At 36.0% G+C, this 26,309-nt stretch overlaps 1 protein-coding gene across 1 annotated transcript in view; it reads right to left on the reverse strand.

Moving 5' to 3' along the window:
- Positions 1–913: 913 nt before the first annotated feature.
- REEP3 (receptor accessory protein 3) overlaps positions 914–26,309 on the reverse strand; it is a 97,365-nt gene continuing 71,969 nt past the window's right edge. Inside the window, exons 4-8 of the mRNA XM_058543370.1 lie at positions 24,335–24,455; positions 24,042–24,155; positions 14,286–14,433; positions 5,163–5,308; positions 914–4,456 (exon numbers count right to left, since the gene is read on the reverse strand). Of these exons, the coding sequence (XP_058399353.1) occupies positions 4,400–4,456; positions 5,163–5,308; positions 14,286–14,433; positions 24,042–24,155; positions 24,335–24,455 (586 nt within the window). The 3' untranslated portion in view covers positions 914–4,399. The remainder of the gene's footprint in view (positions 4,457–5,162; positions 5,309–14,285; positions 14,434–24,041; positions 24,156–24,334; positions 24,456–26,309) is intronic.

Here is a 26,309-nt window from a genome sequence, read left to right on the forward strand (position 1 = left end):
CTTGACCCTAATCTAGGATTGCCAGGTAAACTAAGAGTAAACATGGTGATTTTCCTGCTTTTGTTGAGCAGAGTCTTTTAGCATCCTACACTTACAATTATCATTCTTGTGCTTTAAAATTTCAATTCAAAGCATTATCTTATAAAAAGCAATTTAGAAAACATTACCAAAACCAGACCATAAGGAGAGTATTTCAAGGCTGGACTATTGATGGGTATGCAAAGGGGCAGAATGTTTTCCAGGGAACAATGAGTCAGTTTCTGACATGATTTTTGTTCCATGAATCTCTTTCTCAAGAACAGTGAACCACTTAAAGGGAGAATAAAACAGTGGAAAAAATGCTGCAGTTCATATACCCAGTGTGTTCTTTTGAATTTTTATTTTCATTTCTAACTTCTTTGGATCATCACAAGGATATACGTCCTAATAAAAATAAAAATATAACTCCATTTGGAAATACTTTCACACACATTATATATCATAATGAAGTAACACAAAGAAACTTTTTTAAACATACGATTTCTCTCTAAAGCTTAAATGTGAGGCAGACAGACGTCTGACTTGAAAACAGATGGAACCCCAGAACATTTCCAGGATACATAAAACTGAATTTTGCGTTATATTTTATGTCTGAGACAGCTAACCAATACAAATTGATGGCTAGGGTTTCTGTATTAATTGTTTTTTCGTGTCTTCCCTTTCTAACATCCAAATTTAACAATTTAGTGTTTCTTTTGTAATCCTATGAATGAGCATTCCAGAATGTACATGTTTTTTATAATTTTCTCTGTGATTTGTAATCTTAAGTGTGTGCACATGTTGTCTATTATTTAATCAGGACATACTCAATTATAAATAATATCAATTCATGGAACCCAACATGTACTCTGACACAAGAAAAAAATACAAGAAGTCACTAATAAAATGAGTTTATTTTATATTAAAGTTTTCAAAAAACACATTTGTAAAATTATCCCCATACTAGGCCTAAAGATAGCCTTTACAAAGAAATTAAAAAATTACAAAACTGCTTTCTCTTAACTATTAAAGTACACAGATTTAAAAGGTGTTAAAAGAAAAAGTATTAATTCATGATCAGTGTTTAAAGAGTTAATATACATTAAATCTGTAGGATATTACTAGAAGATTAAATCCTAAAAAACATTTAGAGAAAAAGCTGTACTTTCCTTTCAGAAAGCTTTAATCTTAAATGATGTTTACTAAGAAATATACATACCACATACCACAGTAACAATGATCTCAAAGTTTACCTAATTGCTTTGCAAATAAATCAACCTACACAGGAAAAAACATAGGAAACTGCTTTTCAGTACATATTAATGCCTTAATTTTCCTGATAGAAGCAAATCAAAATGAAAATTTAGCCCATTCCAATTAAAAATACAAATTACTGATACTTAATATAAGATAGTATTGCATTATTTTCAAATACAAAAGTTCAAGCATTCCAAAAGCACAAACTGTGTTTTTCCAAAAAAAAAGAAAGAAAGAAAACATATTTATGTAACCAATGTTTTACAGAAATTTGGAATATTTACATACTCTATAACACTGTAGAAATCTTTGGTGGTGACATATGGATTAAGTTCCCTGAAAACACTTTAATAATAATTTTGTCCCATCAATCTGTGTAGTCAAGTATTTATAATCAGTAAGGCTGGCAGTGTAATTTTCTAGCCAAATCCACATACATATAATGAAGTGTGTGGAGGGAATCTTATGTAGGACCTAGGTTGGTTTACATAATTAATTACTTAGCAATAAGGTTTATTTCTGGCTCATTTTTATACCATAAAAAATATGGTAAACTAAAGAATAGACCCATTCTTACTTTCAAACAAACTCTGGAAATAGTTAATATCAATGAACAAGTTGAATGAATATGTAATAAAATAAAACACTGGCTACAATTTCTAGATAAACTTTAACAGCTATTTAACCAAAATAGAGTCCTAAATAGTTTGTGCAGCATCTGATGCCCACTCACCAAGTGGTGGCGGTGGGAAAGCAAGGCACTGAGGTCGAGGGATGAATTTACCTCTTTTAAAAGCAGTATACTTAAAAGCAGAGGAACAAAAAATGAACTGCTCCACCTTAAAAGAAAAAAATTTATGAGCTTACTATAGCACGTTCAAAGGAAAGGGCATGCTAAAACACATAAGAGAAAAGAAGCAAAATTTAAGCAATGTAAGAAAAGGAGAGAAATGAAACGATAGAACAGCAAAATGACATTGGCTGTATGTAAGGATGTAATAGTAGAATTCTATCAGGGGAAGCATTGTGAGTGGGAAGAGATATAATTAAACAGAAGGACTTGCATCATCTCTTTGAGACTGGTGTTGTCTTTGATTAAAGGTTGTGATTCTAGAAGTGTAGAGGGATAAATAATTCCTTCAACTTAGAACCGTATATATGAGTTTACTGTAATTAAAGAATAGGTTTAATGCTGAGATTAGACCTGAAAAAGATAAAATAGTGCAAATCAGCCCCCATATGTATCGTTTTTGATACAAAGTCACTAACATGACCTTCTCAGGCAATTTGAGATGACACTGCCTTTAGCTAGGAAAGACAAGCATGGTATAGCATTTATATTAATAAGTCTAGTATTAGGCAATATAAATAAACCTCTTTTCCAAGAGTTTATAATCAGAATTCATAGGAATTTTGAACACAAATTAAAGAGTCTTTTCAGAAACTAAGAGGCTAAAAATTAGTTAAGGTAAAGTAGATGAAGATATTCATAGAATTAAACTTTGGGAGAAAAGAAGTTGAATGAAATTTTACTTAATGTTATATAACACGAATGTGAGATAATCTAGAAAATATTTCGACTTATATCAAGAGAAATGTATGAATTATACTAAGGTATTCCTGAGTAAACATTCTGTTCTCTGCCAACACTAGGAGGAGGTCCTGAAATATACATTGCCAGCTGGTTTCATTTCTTAAAAGGTAGAAAGGTCAAAGATCTCACAAATCTCTCTCGTTTTTTTTTTTGGACAAACAAGTAGAACAGTAAATTATCTGAACAAGTACAATTGTCAGATTTGATTACTGATCACTAAAATTATCACCAGAAATATATGAGTTTAGAGTTCATAATGCATAGTTATCGATGCAACCTAAAAAAACCTCCAAGGTTCAGTATTTAAAAATATTTTGGATTAAAAAAATGATATTTTTCTAATATCTATTCTAATAGCTTCTAATGTGTACGATTAACAAAATCTGCATTTTGCACTGGCACCTATCTTCAGGAAATTATCTTGGCCAGAAGAGAAGTGATTCACATGATTCTAGTCAATGCCAGATTTATAAATCAGCAGCACATATCAGTGCCAAGCTTGCGAATGGATTGGCTGTTGGATAATTTCATGAATTAGAAGACACCTAAGTGCTATACTGGTCTCTGACAATATTTCACACAAGCTACTACTTTTGAAGGCTGAAAATGTAACCAGTGTTGTTAAGAACATGCTAAGTTCAACTACAATATAGAGCTAAATATGGAAAACTGGTTAATGTTTAAAATAACTTCTTATCTGTAAAGAAGATAGAAATAATTAAAATTGAATTAGCTATATTTTTATATTATTAAAATCAAATAAATTTAACAAATGAAACCCACTATTTAACAAATGAAAAGAAATGATGCAATTCAAGGCATAAATTTGACATGTTAGAATATGACAAATAACAATAAAGATAGTGTCAATAAAAAAATAAATGTACAGTCATAAAATAAGTAAACAATTTTCAAGTGTGCAAAACTAGTCAGGAATAAAAGTGCTATGTGGATACCTGGTTTTCAAATATTTGTTTTGAAAACTTTCATTGATGGTGGAAAAACTAGAAAGTATTAAAAAAGTAAAAATGTAAAGAATATATAAAACATACTTTATCTTACATTATGCCCTTGTTCTACCACTGCTGGATCAGAGGCCCATTTAATTACTATCCTCATGTGACAGATATAACAAAAATGGAGGTAAACACAATACATTACCGCAAAGGCTGATGTATCTTGAACCATAAAAATACTCTTTTCAAGTATACTGTGGGTTCGCGTTTCATCTCATATCCCAGGCACTCAGCGTTGTTGAGGAATTTGAAAACAGTTAACACAATTTTCTATTATTTCTGATATATATATATATATATATATACACAAATTAGCTTTGCATAACTACCTTTAGTAGTCAAGATTTGGAAGTAATTGTTAAAGAAGAAAAACTATTTAAATTGATGAAAGTAAACCCTACCACCGCCACAATTTAAAGAATTATTTTAATGTGTAAATCCTGAACGTATAATGTTAGAAAAAAAAAGTCGATGTATTAGCGTAATTTGTCTTGGGATAGCGAAGTGTATATAACTAAAAATACACCTGTGGTCTCTTCTTCACTTTATATTTTAGTGACCCATACCGCACCTGAAGAGAGAAATGTATTATTACAAATTAGATGATTACTTTTTGAAATTAGATAGGACTTAATAGTTCATAATTGTAGTAATAATTGTTTAACTTTTCTGATATAAAGAATCAATTATCCTATAAGTGTGTACTCAAAAGACAGCACCACTTATATACTCAAAAATGTAGTTGGTACTCTGTTGGATACATGCTGCAGATCATCACCACTAATAACAAATAAAAACATTAACTGTAATTATTTATGCTTTGCTTGCTACATGTCAATGAACATTGCTCACAATGATCTGAGGCCATTCACTGGAATTCTCGACTGTTTTCTGGGCACAAAGACAATATATTATTATGGATAATAAACTTTTACTGTTTAATCCTTACGTAGGGTTGGTTCAAGGTGAAACTATGTGGTTAATTCTGTTAGTTGTTTTCTTTGCTTATGCATAGCGCTGGCACTGGGTACTCATGACAACCATAGGATTTGCTATGTGAGAATACCATTTTCTGCTTATAGTGGAAGACTAGAAATTTACCATTTTCTAAATTTCTGTAGACCCTAATACATCAGATCTGAATAAAGAATTTTAAATATAACTGCTGCTCTACCATTTCAATCTTTCATTTATGGATCATTAATATCCTGAATGACAATGCAGCAGGGAGACCCCTTAATACTAATTATAGGAAAACAACTCTATACTTGACTAACCTCTTTGCGGCCTTTCACGGTTTTCACAGATTTCATGCTTTGTGATCTTCGAAGCCCTTTGTGTGTTACCATCTCATCATCTGAATATGGCCCATCCGCTTCTTCATCTGTTTTTTCATCTCCGTCTTTCAGTGGAATTCCATAACCTAAGCGAGTTGTCAAAACCAGCATGTTTTGGTCAAAGGATACCAGTCAGCACTGCCTCTTCACTGTGCCTGTTTGCAGTTCTCCGCATGGTTTGTATTTGCCGGGTTACTCCTCTCCCTTTCCCATGTGGAATGTACTCCTTGCCCTTCATCATTAATCTCTGCCCCTTGCACTATTCTAGATGAAGCTCATAACTCATTTCTTCCAGGAAGTTTTCCCTGACCATTCCTATTTTTACTATGCATTTTTTCAGAATAATTAAAAATAATTTATTTTTGAGTAGGTAACACATTTATCTTGTTTAAAAATCAAAGAATATAAATAGATATACAGTGAAAAGTCTCTCCCTGCTCTTTCTCTTTTTCATGAATTCTAAACAACCTAAGCAATTGTTTTAAGCTGTCATTTGTACCTTTGATTTTAATTAAGAATAAGCCCCCCAACCGCCCCCCGCAATGTGTCAAACCTTTTGTCAAGATCAGGAATGGTAGGGTGAACTTAAGGAGTCATATAAGACCCAAAGGGACTAGAACTTTGGGCAAGATAAGTTCACTGGGGGCAGGTGATGGAGATGTTAAACCAACACTGTTGCAGCTGCTGAAATAAAACCCAGCCAGACAGGCTACAGCAATTAGAAATACCACAGGCTATGATGACAGATGTTAGTCAAAGAAAATAGCCAGCATGAGGAAGGTCAGCAAGAGACTGTGCGGGTGTGCTAAGAGGCTGCTTTGCGTAGCTGCAAAGATTTAACATTGGCCAATACAGTAAGCCCCACCTTATCCGCGGGGCATACGATCCAAGATCCCCAGTGGATGCCTGAAGCCGTGGATAGTACCAAACCCTATATATACTTTGTTTTTTCCTATGCACACATACCAATGATAAAGTTTAATTTATAAATTAGGCACACTAAGAGATTAACAACAATAATTAATAAGAAAGTAGAAAATTAGGGGCTGGCCTGGTGGCGCAGTGGTTAAGTGTGCACGCTCCGCTTCAGCAGTCCGGGGTTTGTAGCCTCGGATCCTGGTCACGCACCAACACACCGCTTGTCAAGCCATGCTGTGGTGGCGTCCCATATAAAGTAGAGGAAGATGGGCACGGATGCTAGCCCAGGGCCAATCTTCCTCAGCAAAAAAGAGGAGGATTGGCATCGGATGTTAGCTCAGGGCTGATCTTCCTCACCAAAAAAAACAAAAAAAAAAAGGTAGAAAATTATAATAATATACTGTAGTAAAAGTTATGTAAATGTGGTATCTCTCAAAATATCTTATTGTACTGTACTCACCCTTCTTACTATAATGATGCGAGATGATAAAATGCCTACATGATGAGATGAAGTAACATAGGCATTCCAGAAACTGCAACAGCGGATAAGGGGGTACTACCGTATTACAACATTCGGGCAGTCAGGCTGGTTATTGTCAGGAAGTCTGAGAGCATCCTGAGGCTGGGATTCAGGGACAAGAAAGCTCCCATTCCTGAAGCACTGGTTCTCATACTTAATAGAGTTTATTAGCACAAACTTATTAGCACATATTACAGTCATCTGGAGAACTTATTACTACACAGATTGCTGGGCCTGGGGTGAGAATCTACATTTCTAACAAGTTCCCCGGTGATGCTTGCGGTACTGGTCCAGGCCCACACTTTGAGAACCACTGCCTGGATGGAGCAAGAGAGGATCCCAAGTCTAAGGCAATCAGAGTACTAGGTAGGTTATAAAGACAAGGGTGAGGTTACAAGGTTTCAAATTCTCCTTTAATAAAGATAAGGAGCATAGAAGCCTAAATCTTTAGGAGAGAAAAAAGTAGCAGGTTTTCCAGGCTCAAGAGGGTGCAAGGGATGGACTTCTTGTGTGTGAAGAAAAATATACTGAATAAACATTTATTAATCTGCTCTTTCAGGACATGAATAATTTGAGACTCACTAAGCAAACCACGAAGAGTTGTTAATAAGCCTCTTGGTCTCATAATAAGATAAACATCTTTAATTGTATATTAAGCAAGTACAATTTTATGCTGCCAGACTTCTAGGATAGAAATTAGTAAGGATTTGGAAGTAGAATCAGTCATCATTTAGGCAGAGATCCTTTGTTTTCCTGCAGCAGTCCAAGGAAGTGTGTTCTAGGTAGAATAGACAGCGTGTGCAAAGGCACTAGGGCAGCAGGGAACATGACTGCCTGGAAGAACTTCGAGGAGGCCAGTGTGGCCGGGGGAGGGGATGGGGTCAGCAGTCCTGGGAAAATGCTCCTGATGCACTATTAAGTGGAAAAAAAATGTACATATAGAAACAAACAAAGGAAAAACATAAAAATGAAACCATTACATCTCTTAGAAGTGGGCTTTTAGGTGATTTAAAATTTCTTCATTTTTCCTTTTTTTTTTAATTTGCCAAATTTTTATTTAAAAAATGATATTACTTCTATAATTGGGGAAAATAAGCCAGAAAAAAAATATTTTTAGATTCTCATTGCTAGATTTTTCTCTATTGCTGTTGCTTATACTATATTCCTAATCCCAATATGATAAAAACTAAGGTAAAACACAGAATGAGGAATCAAGGAAAGAGAAAGGAAGTGACAATGATGCAAAAGTTCTCAGGAGCTGGCCCCGTGGTGCAGTGGTTAAGTCCGGCATGCTCTGCTTCGGCGGCCTGGGTCCGTGGGTTCAGATCCCGGATGCAGACCTGCACCACTCAAGCCATGCTATGGTGGCAACCCACATGCGGACTAGAGGAGGATTGGCAAAGATGTTAGCTCAGGGCTAGTCTTCCTCAAGCAAAAAAAGAGGAAGACTGGCAATAGATGTTAGCTCAGAGCAAATCTTCCTCACCAAAAAAAAAAAAACAAAAAACTTCTCTAAGGCCACAGATGAAGCACAAGACAATACTTCATGGCCCTTGTCATTTTAATTGAATCTCATTTAACATGATTAGGAATTGGAATTTCATTCAAAAGATGATTATATATAGAACTTATTTCTTCTTTGTTCCCTGATTTTAGCTAAAAAAAATTTTATTAGCTTTCCAATTATGGTTTCAGGAAAAGTGATAGATTGATTCAGTATTCCGCAAGTATTTTTAAAATTCTATGTGTGAGGCAGTGTGCTAAATTATGGGGATACAATGATGAAAAAGACACAACTATCTTTTTCTATCCTAAGAAACCTACAGTCTAATAGGGGAAACAGACTCTAACGGGCAGTACAATACTGTAGTAAATGCTATGAATAGAAAATAAGGACAAGGTGCTACAGGAACACAGAGTAAGAGTAGTAATCAGCCTGGGGGCAGGGGCAGTAGGTTACGGGGGACTTCTTGTAGGAGGTCTGAATTCTGAGAGGCTCATGATTCTATATTCCTAGCACATGATGGAGTGGGAGACCAAGGCTGGGGAGCTAATATACCGCATGCTATTGAGTTTGGACTTCATCAGAGAGCAGTGGGCGTTGGGGGGGTGGGGAGCAGTGAAGCATTTTAAGCAAAAGAGTGACATGATTAGATTTGGGTTCTGGAAAAGATTCTTCTTGCACTTGGGAGAATGAAACAGAAGTACATGAGACTAGAAGCAGGGAGGTTATAGCAAGTCTGGCAGGTCAGAAATGACGGAGTCCAAGGAGGGAGGACAGAGAAAGTAGTCAAATTTGGGATCTATGGAGGTGAAATTGACATGTTTAACTTAACTTTCTAAACCAAACCCTGCATCAAAAAGAAAGGACACAAGTCAAATATCTTCACTAAAATATGCATTTTCTATTCCACTTAAAACCTGGAAATGAGTATGTATGAAAATTCTGCTGTGAGTGGTGGAAATAATGTTAGTCAAAGTTGTCCGAGGATTTAAAAGTCTTCAGAGGAGGAGAGGGAGACCTAAGATCATGAGAGAAGCCCATATCTGGATGCCACATCAGCACAGGAACTCGGCGAGTTGGAGGAGTGGATTATGGGTCTGCCAAGCCTGGGCAAGGTGACGCTGGAGGGGTAAAGCTGGGATGGTACAAAGGTGATGCTCAGGTTGGCAGCTTCATATCATCAATCTAGGCTAGACAGAGACGTTGGAACAGTGCCTTCCATGCACGTTCCTGAGGAGCAGTGACTGGGAACCTAAGAACGAGGAGCCTGTGCTGCCAGGGGCCCTGGGGTCTAAGGCTGCAGCTGCCTGGCCAGCTTCAGCCCAGAGCTCTGCTACCATTTTAGGAAACTAGCAGATGCTTTTGCAAACTGACCTGGTTTTATTCACAGCCTGTACATCTTAGAGTTGGTATATTTTGTCTTCTCTCCTTATAATAATAATAATAGCCAATATTGATCTGGTACTTAGCATTTACTAGGCACTGTTCTAAGCAGTTTCGATGTATTAATGTAAGTGCAGAATCATAGAAAGTTTGGTTTGGAAGGAGCCTTGGGCCTATGTTAGGAGAAGTGAGTACTTTGCCACCCATTAGCTGAGACCTTGAGTGAGTCTTGCCTCTCCTCGGCCTCAGTTTTCTTATCTGGTAAGGTGGTGAGACAGCTGAGAGATGAATGAGTTTCTATATGAACACCAACTCTGAGCCAGCTGAGCTGTCTGGGCACATGTCGAGTAGAATTCTGAGTCAGCGTGGGAAAGTGCCACAACCCATCAGCAACGTCTCCCACCACAGGCACGGGAGCAGGGGGGAGGCATGCCACTTATTTGCCGTCTTTGACTAAAGCATCTCTAAGGTTCCTTCCTGCTCAAATTTTTTGAATTCATAGTTCCAGCCCAACTGTCTCACTAAGTGTAGTCTCTTTATAAACTAACAAGAGAATAAGACTTAGGTTAGGAACTTTGAATACCTCATTTCTGTCACTGAGTATGTAGTCTTTGACAAGTAATTTAATCTCCTTGAGCCTCAGTTTATTCATCCACAAAATAAGGATAAAAATATTTAACCTGCATCGTCACCTTAAGGATTAAATAAAGATGTAAAGCATCTAAAACAAAGCAAAAATCTCCTTATGTGCTGGTACTGAACCTGAATATTCAACCACTTTTAACTAATATGGGAGCAGCAGGTTATTTGCAGGAAAAAATATTTCCACTTATCAAAAATGTGTTCTTTCAAAGGAAGTGAACATCATGTTGAAGGTTGTCCATTTTCTTCCAAAAAGCATTTAGAGGCAGCTCTTTTTCCCACAGTGACAACATGCAGATTTGAATAACTTCATCAAAGCAGAACTGCTCTTGGTTGGCTAACCTCAAACTGCTCAGATCAGGCCATGATGAGTTTTCAAAAGGGACCCCCTTTTCCAGATATTTGAATTTGCTTGTGTGAACAATCAGAGCTTCTGAGGTAAATGTATGGATCGCATGAACTGGTAAACAGACTTGGCAATGTGAATTTTAATTCCCACACTGAAAAACTTATCAATTTGTTTTTTTCTTGAGTGATTTTGGAAGTAAATGAAATAGAAAAAAATTCATGATATAAAAAAAAATGAGTACCTTAATTATTTTTCAAAAGAGTACTGTTGTTTTATTTCTGATTTTGAGTAATAGGTTGATTTTTTTTTTTAATCACTAAAATCCCACTACTCAGAGCTAAACACTGTTAACATTTTAGTAATACCCTTCCAGACTCTCCTTTCTCTCTATATATATTTGAAAAATAATTTTTTATGTATATTAATCCATTTCATCTGCCTATTGTGTCTCTACAGTATAGGATTATAAAACATACTATTTCGTTGTTATTGATTCCCCCACGATCTGGATATGTTTTTATGTCAGTAAGTGTAGACTGACATCATTATTTTTCATGGCTAATAAGTCACCTTTTTGCTTAACCATTTCTTTTAAGCGTTTGGTTTGTTCCAACGTTTTGTTACTATAAACATCAATGAGATGAACACTCTTGTACATGCATCTTTGAATACTTGTCTGATTATTTCCTTATGACATATTCCTAGAAGTTTCTTGCTGAGTTAAAGGGAATAACTTTTGATAATGATTGCCAGATTGTCATCCAAAAGATTACTCCACTTTAAACTCCCATAAAAAGTTTATGGGAGTGTTTGTTTCCCAACATGCTTGCTGTGGTGGTTTTAAAACATGTCCATAAATTCTGACACTTTTCTCCCCTTCCCTTAAATCTCCAGGGCCTTTGCAGGTACTGCTTCAATTAAGAGCCTCAAGGCAGAAGTGACACTGCATGACTTCTGCCTTTTCTCTTGGGACACTGGCTCGGGGAGCCTGCAGCTGCCAGGTAAGAAGTCCAACGACCCCAGAGACCCTCAGAGACCACATAGAGAAACAAGGAGAGACAGATGCTGGAGAAATCCCAACTATTCTAGCTACCAGCTGTTTGACTCTTGCCAGCTCAAACACCAGACATGTGAGTGAAGAAGGCTTTGAGATTATGATTCCAGCCCCAGCTGCTGTTTGACAGTAACTGCATAAGACCTTGAGTAAGAACTGCTTTCCTGAGCCCAGTCACCCCAGATTCAGGAGCAAAATAAATGACCGTGGTTTTTTTAAACCACTGTTTGGGGGTGGTTTGTTACACAGCAATAGATAACTAGAATAGTTACCACAAAGAGCACTGTTAAAGAAATTTTTTTGCCAATCTAGTGAGTGAAAATTACTATTAGTACTATTTTAATTTACTATTTCTTTGACTATCTGTAAGGCTGAATATCTTTTTCATGTATTTCTTATTCAGCTGTATTTGTTGATAGAATTGACAATAATCGACTTGTAAGAGTTCCTGAATAGTTAAAATCCGAAGCTTTTGCCTGTAACGTGATGAGACTATTTCTTGCAGTTAGTAGTTTGTCTTTTTTATGGTGTGGGATTTTTCCCCTCATATGGTGGTTTTATGTTTGTTCATATAGAAAAATCTCTCAAACTTTTCCTTTATGTTTTCTGGTTTTGATGTTATGCTTATGAAGTTTGATCTATCCTAAGAGTATAAAAATATACACAGGAATTTCCTACTATATGGTTTAATTTCTTATATTTAAGTCTTAATCTTTTAAGAATTTATGTTTGAGGTGGAGGTATAACTTCATTCCCTTTCCTACTTTCTGAGTCTGACATTTATCCAAATACCACTTATAATCTGCCTTTTCCCCATCAAATTGAAAGGCCATCATTCTCATTTGGCAAATTTCCATGTATATCTGGACTTGTGTCTATCTAGACTATCTATTATTATCTTCTCTTCAACTATTCCTGTCCTGGAACCATACTACTTTATTAAAAATATTGTCAAGAGAAAGTTTTGGTTAAATTTTTTCCTTAGGGAAGAAAAGCTCAAAATATATACTATTCTGTAGAAAACATGGAATCTAGGCAAAGTACTGCATGTTAAAATTCTAATTTCATAACTGAACAAGTATCTTTCTTGTACTGCTACCACTTACTTTGTATTTTTATAAATCTTAAGTTATTTTAATTTCACGGTTTGAAATTTAAAAGAACTAAATAGCACCTCACTATCTTAAAATATTTTAGTCACACCATTTTAAATTTAATAGAGGAATAAAAATAATATTATGGATTTTCATATTTGTAATCCTGTTTTCATTTAAGTAACTGGAATATAATTCTTAACCAATTCTACAGTAAAAGTTTGAATAAACTGCTGATAAAGGACTCATTACTGGTCCAAATTAGCAAAATATATACAGCAGACCTCATAATCAAAATCAGTACACCTAATTTTTAAATACATATTAAGAAAACTTGGGTCGAGGTTAAGTGCACGTGCTCCGCTGCTGGTGGCCTCGGCGCACACCGATACACCGCTTGTCAGGCCATGCTGTGGCAGCGTCCCACAAACAGTGGAGGAAGATGGGCACGGATGTTAGCCCAGGGCCAGTCTTCCTCAGCAAAAACGAGGAGGATTGGCGTGGATGTTAGCTCAGGGCTGATCTTCCTCACAAAAAAAAAAAAAAAAAAGAAAGAAAATGAGTAACTATTTTTACATTACTAATGTATTAAGGATGATGGTTCAAAGTTCAATGGGTTCCTCACTCTTAAAGGCATTACTACCTTAATCAATGGCCACTTCTGAATTACCACCTCTTAGAAAATAGCCACCAACTTTATAAAGTTATTCATTCTAGGGAGAACTTAAAAGAAAGTTTACTATTTTTTCTTTATACGAAGGGACTGTTATTTTTCAAATTGATTTTAATTATAAAGGATGATTTTTAATCTCCCTCAAAAGAAAACTTCTACTTAAAAAAACAAAAATCAAGTAGCCCTGTACCTTATGAACTTAGTAATACGTTAATAAGAAATGTCTTGACGATCTCAGGTCTTAGCTGAACCTTGAACTACAATCTTCTTAAATGTGTTAAACTGACTAAGGAACTACGTCTTTTTACTAATGTGTATGTTTCTACGATCACAATAATTTATCAAAGTTTTAGAACATAACTATGACGTGCTCCTCATTTACATTAGAATATACTACAAGTCAGTTCTTGAACTAAAATATGTAATTTCAACACATTTTCCACTGGAGAATCTTATTTTCCAACTGAGTCATCTTTTTGTCACCCACTTAAAATTTTTCATCTTGTGAGTCAATATCCTTATTTGTTCACAGCACTTACAGTAAAGAGTGTTTAACTATAAAACTCCTCAGATGTCACTACACAGTTTGAGTAGCAAGAGTATTGATCACAGGTCAGAACTAGTGCTGGTGGTAGGGAGGTGGTGGTAACTACACCCACCACTTCTAAAAATTCATGGCAGCACAAGAGACTACTGCTACTTTCTTAGCTGGATTATCTCCACAGTCAACAAAAGGCAAGCATTAAACTTATTTAGAGAAAATTTAGAGAAAGAAAACTACAGTTAAATGTAAAGCTCAAAAGTATAAGCTTAAAAATAAATTTGTCTACCCAAATTCAGAGATTTAACAGGTATTCATTTTAGTACCCATCTGGACTCAAAATCCCAGTTATGAAAGAACGATATATTAAAACAAACAAGCACACCTGCTGATTCACTGGAGGCTGCTTTACTTTTCTTTTTTGTTTCTGGTAGAGTTTGGTATGGTCTTTGTCCCACAGGTTCATCCCCTTGGATGGCTGTTAGATCATGCATACTGAAACTTCGTAAACGTTCAGTTATTGCTCCTTGGCTCTATTTAACAGAGAAGTGATAGATCCAGGAAAAAAAATACACTTTAAAATATTCAATATGTTTGCATTTAACTTTCCCTCCACATTTTATCATGAAGGTTATTCATTTTATTATGAAACTTTCAGAAAAGTTGAAAGAATTGTACAGTGGATACCCATATATCATTTACATTTCGCTATATTTGCTTTATCATATATCTACCATCTCTCCATCCACCAATCCATTTCTGAATGCATTTCAGAGTAAGTTGTAAACATCAGTACATTCCATGCCCAAACATTTCAGCTTAAAATTTAATTTTAAAACGTAAAAAAAATGTTACCCTCACAGTAACAGCATCCATAATTTTGCTGTCTCCTAAAAACTAGCACTTGGGGGCTGAAGTTTATGATTTGAAAGAATTTTTCTTTTCTTTCTTTTTTTTTTTTTTGTGAGGAAGATCAGCCCTGAGCTAACATCCATGCCAATCCTCCTCTTTTTGCAGAGGAAGACTGGCCCTGGGCTAACATCCGTGCCCATCTTCCTCTACTTTATATGGGACGCCACCACAGCATGGCTTGACAAGCGGTGCATCGGTGCGTGCCCTGGATAGGAATTTGCAAACCCCAGGCCGCCGCAGCAGAGCGTGTGCACTTAACCGTTATGCCACCGGGCCGGCCCCTGAACGAACTTTTTAAAGTAAAAGAGATGCTGTTTTAAAACTAAGCTAAGTTAGGAGTGGTAACGACTCTATGTAGAACAAGGTAAAATAATTTAAGAGCCAGAGAATCTTGGATATGAAACGACATTTAGTTAATGAATTCACTATCTGACAAGGCATATCTACTACTGTACAAGTTGACTTTAAGTCATTTTAAAGCCTTAACAATATGGTAGACACTAGGCACATGTGGGTATATAAATTTAAATTAACTAAAATTAAATAAACTTAAAAATTCAGTTCCTTAGTTGCACTAGCCACGACAAATGCCCAATAGCCAGATGTGGCTAGTGACTTCTGTATTGGACAATGCAGATATAGCACATTTCCATCACTGCAGAAAGTTCAATGATTTCATCATTACACAGCTTTGAGAGGGACATTTCTGAACTTTTCAGACATAACTACATTTCCCCCCAAGTAAAAAGCTTTGTAAAGAGAAAAAAATAATTTCTAAGCTTATCCACTTTGAAAATTTGCATAGCATATAGATGACTCATTTCTTATTTATAGCTGGATTAAAAATATTCTTCTAAAGGGTTTTTTACACTTATTCTTCTTCTCACACATGTGAATTTATGATTGCCTCTAATTACGACATTACTGTAGAAACTCATCCATAATGGTTCATCTCTAATTTCAAAGCCTAAGGCACTACAAACATTCAAACATTACTCCTAACATATATTTTACACTCAAGAAAAAGGTCTTGATTCATGAGTCTTGATTCAGCTGCTCTGAGTCAGTGATATCCTATTATGTCAAAACCAAACACCATTTCCACACCCCACTTAAGCTTTGTATTTCTACCATATTTTTTGAATTGTGAAAAGGAATTATTAAATTAAAGGGTCTACATCCTCAATAAAAATAATTGGATTCCATACGTCTTTAAACATTCTTGGCATGCTTTAATTAACTATACTTTCTATCAGATATCATTTACTTATTAAACAGAGGATGACAGACGAATTGAGAGAGACACGAAAAGGAAGTGACTAATGTTCATCTGAAACAGATGCCTTGTTTTCTCAGAACTGTCCTTTTCTTTATTCCTACCTTTGTACTTCTGTGCTTTCTCTCAGCAATTCTTGACTTTTTACCTACTGTCAAACAGACGATAAATGGCATACACGTCCACGATACCCTCTACCCAACTCAGGTGCAATTTCCAAGGCTGGTTGTAACTTGCAAACCCTCCCAGTCAATAAAGTACATCTCAGAATGCAAGTTAGTCAAAGTGCCATTCAATCAGTCTAGCTTCATATCATCCACAAACTTTGATATCTTTAATGAGTATAATCAACTAATTACTCAGGGCATATCTCACAAATGAACTCACATATTATTGTTCGTTCTATTGTTGTACTGTGTATATTTTGCCTCCAGAGCAAGATTTTAAGAAACTAGAGAAGAGGGACAAATCTTAGGCTTCTTCTATTCTCCTAGTGCACCTGATATGCTACTGGTATCGAGTATGTAACAAGTAAACTAAATACTCTTTTTATACCTCTTCTTTTTCATTACTCTTGACTGCTAGAGAGTTCTCCATAGATAGTAGCATGTTTTAATGTAAACACTGGAGTTTATATGCAGACGTTCGGCAGCAAACTACAGGTATGGATGTGGGCATCTATGTGGGTAGATTACACCATCCACCAAAGGTTTGCTTTAGGTTTAGATTAAAAGTGAGCTAGGACCAACCCTGAGGTGTCTGGGTGATCTATTTATAGCCTGGATTTTTTTTTTTTTAAATAATTTTATTTATTTATTTTTTCCCCCAAAGCCCCAGTAGATAGCCGTATGTCATAGCTGCACATCCTTCTAGTTGCTGCATGTGGGACTCGGCCTCAGCATGGCCGGAGAAGCAGTGCGTCGGTGGACGCTGGGGATCCGAACCCGGGCCGCCAGCAGTGGAGCGCGCACACTCAACCGCTAAGCCACGGGGCCGGCCCACTATAGCCTGGATTTTAATGTAGCTCTTAAGCAACCAACTCTATAGCCCCAGTATTATCAATCTCCTCAAGGGTTCAAGAAAGGCCAGGTACCGTAGGGAAAAGCAAAAAGGGTCCTCATTGAGGACCCACAGATCTTCAACAGCCATTATCACCTCGAAAAATCGGATTTTCCACTGTATATTTTCTTATGGGCCCAGAATAGAACTAATATGGGAGAGAATTATTGCAGTATTGTGAACTTCAGAAACATTATATGAATTATAAATATCCAATGTGACCACTTTGAAGGACAGGTGTAATTATAAAATAATCACATATAAAGGCAGACCTATTCCCTCCAATTTTTACATCTTCAGCACAAAAAGTCATTAATAAGGGAACTGTGTTTGCAATAAAATGTTAAGTGGAAATACTTCCCCTCTACCTTGGAATTCCAAATCATATGCATAATACGGTTGCAAGTATGCAGTATGGTTATGAGTACACAGGGAAAAATACACAAAATAGAAACACTTTTTAGAAACATTTTTAGAAAAATATTTAGGCAGATGAGATGGGTGATTTTTTCCTTTTTTCCAACAACTTCTTTAATATTACAAAATTAGTCATAGATGGTATAGTGAAGTTCTAATTGTGATGTGGTACACTATCAAAATTTCTGATCTATTTCCCACTCATTTTCCCTGTATCTATTCTCTTACTCCAAACATAAAAACTGTTTCTCTATTTTGAGGGCACAAATAGGGCATTACAGTCACTTGTCAATAACAATGCTAAAAGGTATGGATGTTTTATTTAAATTTATAATGCTTTATTTTCTTCTATTTGTTTTATACAATATTAAGCCAAAAGTATAAGAAAAATGAAGAAAGGTTCTAGTCCGAGGAGGAAACTACGTGTGCAAACAGCAGCCTTAGTCAACAAGGAGGAAGTAAGTTACCATCCACAAGGTAATTCTAAATCCCAGCATTTTAGATCCTATTCTCTGCAGGATTGTATGTACACTATTTATGTTAAAATTGATCCTAAAAATCGAAGAGAAAGTAACAGAAAGATTATGATGAGAATACAAAAGTCAAAGTAATTAAGAAGTATTTTGTAGACTATTTTACATTAAAACTGATAATCATTAGCAGAAGTGTTCCTAAACCTTTCAGGTGGCTCAAGTTCTTAGGGTTTGAATACGGATGGGCCCAGAACATCCATTTACGAAAATGAGAACACCAAAGGGGCTGACTGGGTTAGGGGGCGCGGTTCAGATCTTACACATTTAAGCTTTGGGAAAGATTCTTTAGCTGAGAAGCAGCTCCCTGAGTTGGTCCCACACAGAGCTTATTTACATCCAAGGGCACCGGGACATCTGAATGTCGACTCAAGTATCCAGGTACACGGCTGGCATCTGTAAAAAGGAACCCTGCACGTATGACTAATTCTCACTTCTTACACCCAAACAATTCTGCCTTTGTTTAAATATTTCATTTCCTGGTTAAACATTAAATTAATATAACTATATTTTGTGTTAAATAAGAGGAATTTACTATGCTTATCAGCACCTTTGTATAAAACCTTCAGCCTATTCTCTTTATATTTTTTATTAAGAATTTAAGAACATAATCAGTAATGCTTTATAATCTCACAAGCATACAATCTTTTACAGAATAATTCTTCCTCTACTGTTCAATAATGAATAGCCATTAAACTCTATTTCTTATTGATCTTTGACATATTACATTATAATTGCAGATAAGGTTCGTTCCCAGTTTTTACGGAAATCTCTTTTCCCCATGGACATTCAACAATTAACCTGGTCAAGCCTAGAATGAAATTGACTGTATTTGCATTAAGTGAATAATATATTTTAGTGGTTTTAAGATTAAAGCAAAATATATTTACTGAGGAACATTTGTGACAGAGAAAAACATAAAAAAGAAAATAAAATTATTTGTAACCTATCACCAAAGCTACCTATACATATTTATATATCCTATTAGCTTTTTCTGACTCATCATACTTTTAGAGCAGGGTTTCTCAGCCTCATCACCGTTGCTATTTTGGGCTGGATAACTTTTTGTTGTGGACTATAGAATATTAAGCAGCATCCCTGGCCTCTACCCCCTCGATGCAAGTAGCAGCAACCCCCTCCCTCAGTTGTGACACCCAAAATGTCTCAAGACATTGCCGAATGTCCCTTTGGGGGGCGAAACTCCCCCCAATTGAGAACCACTGTTTTAGAGACATAAGAGGTTTTAGAAGTCAGGTTTCACCTCTTTGTTTTATAGGTATGAAAATTAATACTTAGAGAAATCAGTGCAGATGATGTGCTCAAAATCTCATGACTAATTAGTGGCAGAATTAGGGCTAAAAAATGCAGGTAACTAGACTGCTAGAGAATTCAATGTTCATTACAACATTCTGCTTCCCTGGATTTTTGTAGGGAAAATAGTATGACCTTTCTTTTCCATTGTCTGGACAAATGCTCTCTTTTTTAATGGATGATACTAAGCAGCTGAATATCCTCAAATCCTTTTACAAACAGAAAGCCATTAAAGCAGACAAAAAGATGTCAGGATTTTTGACCTAATCATCATTTAAAGTCAATTAGACTTCAGCAATTTTACCTGTAAGGCTCTAATTTCTGTGATAATTGATTTTTTATAATATCTGCTAATTCACCAAGAAAAGGCTGCCAGAGAAAATTCAAAGAGATGGTTAATATGACTGAGAGTATTTTCTTCAACTGTCCTTCACTGGGCAGTAGTGTTGCTCACCTGTACAAAAGCCACCTGCATTTCTCATGTGAAAAGCTATGGAATGTTGAACATCCTCAGCAAAATCCTTGAAGGTCCTTCATATATTTATGCTTTGCTCAGCCAAAATGAACCTGTACACTGACCTTGTGAACAGATGCCTGGTAATGAGGTCATAGAACTGAGTAACATTTTCAGAAAATTGCTTTACGGTGTAATAAATGTTCTGATTAGATTCCTATTTTCATCTTCAACATGCTCAAGGGGTTCAACCTGGGAAACCTCGTCAGGGATATCACCGATCTTTAAAGGTCACACTAAGAGTCCAATCATTTTTAGCCTGAAAGATATTTTTAACAAATTGCGTGTTATAAAGATCTTAAATTAATTCTCAAGTCTTACTATTGGCTTTCTTGCAGTTTCTCCTTAAACTTGACCTATTTCCTATTTCAGTTTCAATTTACTCTTCAGTATGATGGCTCAGTGATTCTTCCATCGCAGTGCCTTTCTTTGACATCTCCAGAGATGCAACTAATTTCACCTACTTGAAATAGGCACAGTACAACTTGAGGCAAATAGTGTTAATATTATGCTATGTTCAGCAAATTTAATGACTATTTCTAATAAATGAAATCCAGGATGGCTGAAGCCACCATCCCTGTGTTCATGCTGAGAATGGCGAGGGTACCTCATATACAGTGATCTTGATAACAAAAGGATCACCACATCACAAATGAAAGAGAAAGTTCCAAAATGAATTCAAATTACAGGATATGTTTGTTTGTTTTGCCGTGGTAACTCAGATGATTTTTATGCTCTGTTTCTGGACTTTGAGGTGGGGAGGTGGTTTAAGGACGTTAAGTATATAAATAAAAGCAAACAATGAATCACAAAAAATAAAGCCAGAGAAATGTAGGTATAGGATTGCTTTTATAGCCTTTCTACAGAAAAGTATTTCTGTGAGTTTATGCTTATTTTAATAATGGAGGGCAAAGGGGAGGCTCTTAGCAACCAAAGATGAGATAAAGTTTTCAGTTAGTGAATACAGACATTCAGCTAGACAGCAGCCTGTGAGGGTAGGGTCCGTACCTATCCTGTTCCTTGTTGCAGCCTCAGCACCTACCACATAGTAGGCATTAAACAAACAGATGTTGAATAAATATGAAGGATGCTAAATACTAATGGCAGCCAAGTATAAAATAATAATAAACGAAGAGGGAATGAGGATAAGACAATATAGTGGGGATTTCTGATTCCCCACATAGAGGGTTTGGAAGTAGTAAACATAAGTCACAGTAAAATAAATATCCCACAAAATAGTCACAATACGTAGGAAGCAGTCTCACAGAGTAGCAGGATTATAAACTATATTTAAGCGTTAAAGTGAGGAGGAAAAATGGGATTTGTATGCTTCTATGTTTCCCAAAACATATCCTAAAATGTCTATATTTTCTAAGCAATTTTTCAAGTTGAAATTTAATTTTCAGTTTTTTGCCATAGAATCATCTTGAATGATGCTTTTAAATATGGAAAATTCAGAAAGCATCTTCTTTTGGGTGTAAATAAATACATGTACTTCACTTGCAAAGTCAAATAATGCTAAATTTTATAACAAAAGAAAGCAACAAGCTTTCTTGTTTTTTTGCTTGGTCCCCTTCTCCTCCCCAGGCACCACTTTAAACCTTCTACTTTCCTATCCAGCAGATGAGGATTTTAGTTCTCTTCCACCCTCTTTTCTCCTTCCCCCATCTTCCCAACAGAGCAAAATCACAGTGGTTCAATCCATAGTCTGTGTTCTCATAACTGTGATGTAAATGCTGTTCACCACTGGGCTAAGTCATGCTCCATTATTATATTTCCTTTCTTATATAAGTTTTGTTTTTTTTCTGGAGTTAACAATTATCCCTTTTTTTCTGACTCATTTGCTTAGTTGTCCTATGCTCTCCCTCTTCACACTGCCTCAAGTACATTTTTCATTGGTGCTCAGGGCTGATGCACAGCTCCATTGTGGTACCTGCTGTCTATAGCCAGTATGTCTTCTGATTGGTCACAGCATGTGCTGATTGGTTTAAGTATCATCCCTGCATAGGTTTAAACCTATTAGATACTCTTGGCTCTATACTTTTCCCAAAGACACCTGTCCTGGCACCCTTCACGCATCACATCCAATTTTGGCCACTTGTACTCTGAACTTGCTGTTAGAGCTCCTTCTGGGAATTCCTGTCACCTCCCTTCTGTGCTGGATACTCTGTTTCCTGGATCCCATGGGTTTCCTTTTTCGTGGATTATTCCCTAAGTGTGGCAGAGCATATCTACCCTGACAAAGGATGCATAGGAGGTAAATTTTGTGAATATGCATGCCTAAAATAGGAAAAAAAAAAAAAAAAAAGATTTGTTCTAAGCTCACACATGACTGAGAGCTTCACCATTACAAGCTCTTCTGTCTTCAAGCTTCCATTGTTACTACACAGAAATTTAATGCCATTCTGATTCGTGATCATTTGAATGTGACATACTTTTTATCTTTAGAATCTTTAAGAATTCTCTCCTTATTGTTGGTGTTTTGAAATATTCCAATGACCTTGCTTAGAGTCAGTCTTTTTCTCATTGATTGCACTGGGTACTTTGTGGGCCCTTTCAACCTGGAGATTCATGTCCTTCAGTTCTGGGAAATATTGTATTATTTCTTGGATAATTGCATCTGTTCTCTCTTGGTAGAATTCCTAATTGTTGAATGTTGGAACTCCTGAATGATCTTTTTTAGTAGATATGGAAATCAGGAATGTATTTTTGTTAAGCAAGAAATGAAAAGCAAAAGAACTTCTTCTAAAATGGAAAATAGTCCTTAAATAAGATGCAAATTTTGCTATTTTAGTATTTGTTCATATCTACACTAATAAAGGAAAAAGCCTTTAAAAGCTAAATAACAGGCAAACTATACTACATTAAAGTACAGATAATTAATAATCATTAATAATACAGTTGTCTTATATGTCTAGTGCTGCATAGTTAGTAAGTTTCCACTTAATCCTCAATGCAACACTTCTAGGTATATAATTTAAATATAATTTTGATTTTTAATCTTGTTGATCATATTAATTGTGGTACTTGAGCCAAAGATCACTACGAAAAGTGAAAGCTCATTCTGGGAATTCTATTTGACATTTTACATCCCTTCACCATTGCTATTAGATAAAATCACCACTTAATTAGAATATTTATTTCCATAGCTTTGTTGTTTTATTTCAAGATAACTAAGTTGAAAAAGTCTAACTCAAAAGCTGGAATACTACTTAATCTCAATTTAACTTAATAGCAACAAACTCAAATTTTCACTTGAAGTGAGACAGAGACATGTCATATTAAAGTTTATCGGGCTCTTACTATATTTTGGCAAGCACTGTGTTTTTATAATATGCTCTCACAGACAAGTATAATATCCCCATTTTATACATGAAGCAACTAAGGAACACAGAAGTTAAGTAAATCACCAACAGTTATTTAGAAAGTCACACTCAGCACTTTCTGGATCTGAAGCCTGTTTTCTTCCCATATACTACACACCAAAATCAATTATGCTATGGTATTTAAAATAAACCACACTAATTACTACATGCAAAGAAATCTGAAAGCCGTAACGCAAGTTTTCACAGAAGGCATTCACTTGATAACTTGGCTTGCAAAACACAACACATGACATTAGTAATTGGCTAAGTAAAATCTCAAGTCTTAAGAACAGAATTTTTTCATGCCTTATTTTGAATAATCAGTTACCTCAAATTGGTCGAAGTAGGGGTGCAGAAGTAAGCCAGAAATCCTACCAAGATATTACGATAGAGAGAGAGGCAGAGAGAGAATACCAAAGACAGAGAAAGAAAGAATGGTCATCTTTACTAAAGGTGATTTATGCAAAACTATTTTAAGGTTATAAAGTAGGAAAATTATGACAAAATGACATTTTCAGGTATGTTTTATTTATTAACTAGCTCTCATTTTGTGATCAATTAAGAGTTTCAAAATATTGAGTAGTTACAGAAAACATGTAAAAATGTTTTTAAAATCATCTGTTCTTTCCAGTATTATAAAAATAAACAGAAAACAAAATTCTGTCAAAATTTTATAACGATCTGAAATAAAAAGCTACCCTACTTTTATCCACTGACTTAATGTGACCTTGGATGAAAAAAGTAAATAAAAAATTACCTTCACAGCTGCGGTGACAGCAGCAGTAGCTGCTAAGTTTAAACCTTGCCGCCCAAAGTTTACCATAGTCTCATAGCCTCGTTCCTTTGCTTGTACAATATAATCATCAATCTCCTGGGAAGAAAAACCCCAAACCCACATATATTAATTTTATTTAAAAATAATGCCAAGTAGCCAAATACTAGGACTTACTTACCCCCATATTATAATACTGTCACTAATTTTATAGCATAAAGCATGTGATGATGTACATTTCTAACAAATGATCTGTGGAAATAATTTATATGTCTTACCCTTTCCTTTGAAGAAAGAAGTGGATGAAGGAATTTTCTATATATTAAACTTGCTCCTTTGGTATAGGGAGAGAGCAGCCATATGACAAAAGCAATCTTAAGCTCATAGTACAGGGGGAACCTAACAAGAAAAAATTTGAAAAAACCATGGTGAAAATAAACTACAAACAATGAGGAAATCACAACAAAGCTTTTTAAAAGTTCAGTCACTGTGTTTTCACATGTACAAGTGAGTGATCAGGGAAACAACTATGTTTGAATCTATGAATTAAACTTATTAACTATAGATCAGTTAACAAAAGAGTGGCCTGATCCCTGCAGAGATTCACACCTTCTAGTACAAGATTCTTCCATTTAAGCAGGTAGAGGCAAGCTGCCAGCTGACTGCAGCAGTTCAGAGAGAGCATTAATAGCATGTAACCAGGGCAGACAGGTAGACCCACCCTGTCTGCAGAGCCCAACTACCACGGCAGTTCCTGACATACCCTCAAGCATCAGGACTCTACATGCTCCAAGTGCACAATGTTACCCCATACACATATCTCCTCCTCTTTCTCAGAACTCCCAGAAAACTTCCCGTCCAATCTCATTTGGCCAGAATTCCAGCACTGTGCAGACCTAAATTGTTCACTAGCAAGGAGAAAGGAATTACCACTGTGGTAGAGGGGGAATTAGGGTTATACACCCACACCCTTTCCATGTGACTCTGCAGTGCCTTCCCTGTAGGCCAAGTACTCTTCCTCAAGCAATGACTGTGGGTTTAGCCATGTGACCTGCGTTGGCTAACAGAATGTGAGTGTGACCTTCGTCACATGCAAGCAGAAGCTTTAAATACCCTCACTCCAACACCTCCAACCTCTTGCTTTAAACTTTTGTTTCCTGCCATGAGAACAGCTGCTTCTTCAGGCTTGGTTCTGAAACGAGAAGACACTTAAAACTGAACTGAGCCCAGCAAAGCTGCAGCCAATGATTTGCCCTCAAGCAGCTTGAGCAAGAAATAAATGTTTGTTTTTTTAACCCTCTGTGCTTTTAGAGTTGTTTGTTGCTACTGCAAAAGTTAACTACTACACCATGAGGGGACCAGCAGACATGATAACTGAAAATCTGGGCTCTTCTGATGAGGTAGAGGGGCAGGGGCAAGTAAGGAATGACTACTGTGTAGTCAGCAAAGGGTCTCTGCCACAGTGTAATTACAGAGGAGTTTCTGGACTTCCATTGTTCATGGTAAACTTTTTCTACGTTTTTCACTTTTTAATAATGTATATATGCGAAATTTGCAATCTGAAAAAAAATAAATCTTTAAAAAGAGAACTTTGAAAGTTAAGAGAGCTAGAATGGTTTGGAATCTGTGTTCTGCCACTTAACAACCAACCAACCCTCCCCCAAACCCCTACACCAAAAACTTAAGAAGTAAATGAATGAGCTTTGGGACAGAGAAAGGAAAACTTACATTTCAAAGCAGAAGAGAAAGATGGGTGCAGATACAGAGAAGTTCATAAATAAGGGCAGGTGGTTAAGAACATTTAAGTCTGATGACTTCTATTTTTTTCTAGCAATCCAATGTGACCTAATGTGCTGTGAGAATATGATGAGAACAGCAAAGTCAGAAAGACAGTTTAAGGAGAGAAAAGCAAATGTTTGAAACAGATACAGAAGGGAAAGGAAGTGGCAAGTAAAGGAAACAGGGAGGTTCAAATTGATACCTATATGAGCAGCTGACTGATTTTATTGGCTGCATTTAGTAGCCCAGGTAAAGAAATAAAGAAGGGCTAATTTAGGCTGAAGGTTTGTGCAGCAAGGGCAACTGAAGATACTGGCAAGATAGTAAGTGTCAAGACTTTGAGAGGAGGACTTCTCCAAGTGATGGCAAGGTTTAGATGGAAATGCATTACTGAAATATAGCACAAGGAGATTCAAGTAGTTCCACTAAGTATTGTTCCTCAGTAAAATGTTAAATCCTTGGGGACAACGCGCT

Source organism: Diceros bicornis, chromosome 6 (genome assembly GCF_020826845.1).
Source record: "Diceros bicornis minor isolate mBicDic1 chromosome 6, mDicBic1.mat.cur, whole genome shotgun sequence".
Taxonomy (NCBI): Eukaryota; Metazoa; Chordata; class Mammalia; order Perissodactyla; family Rhinocerotidae; genus Diceros; species Diceros bicornis.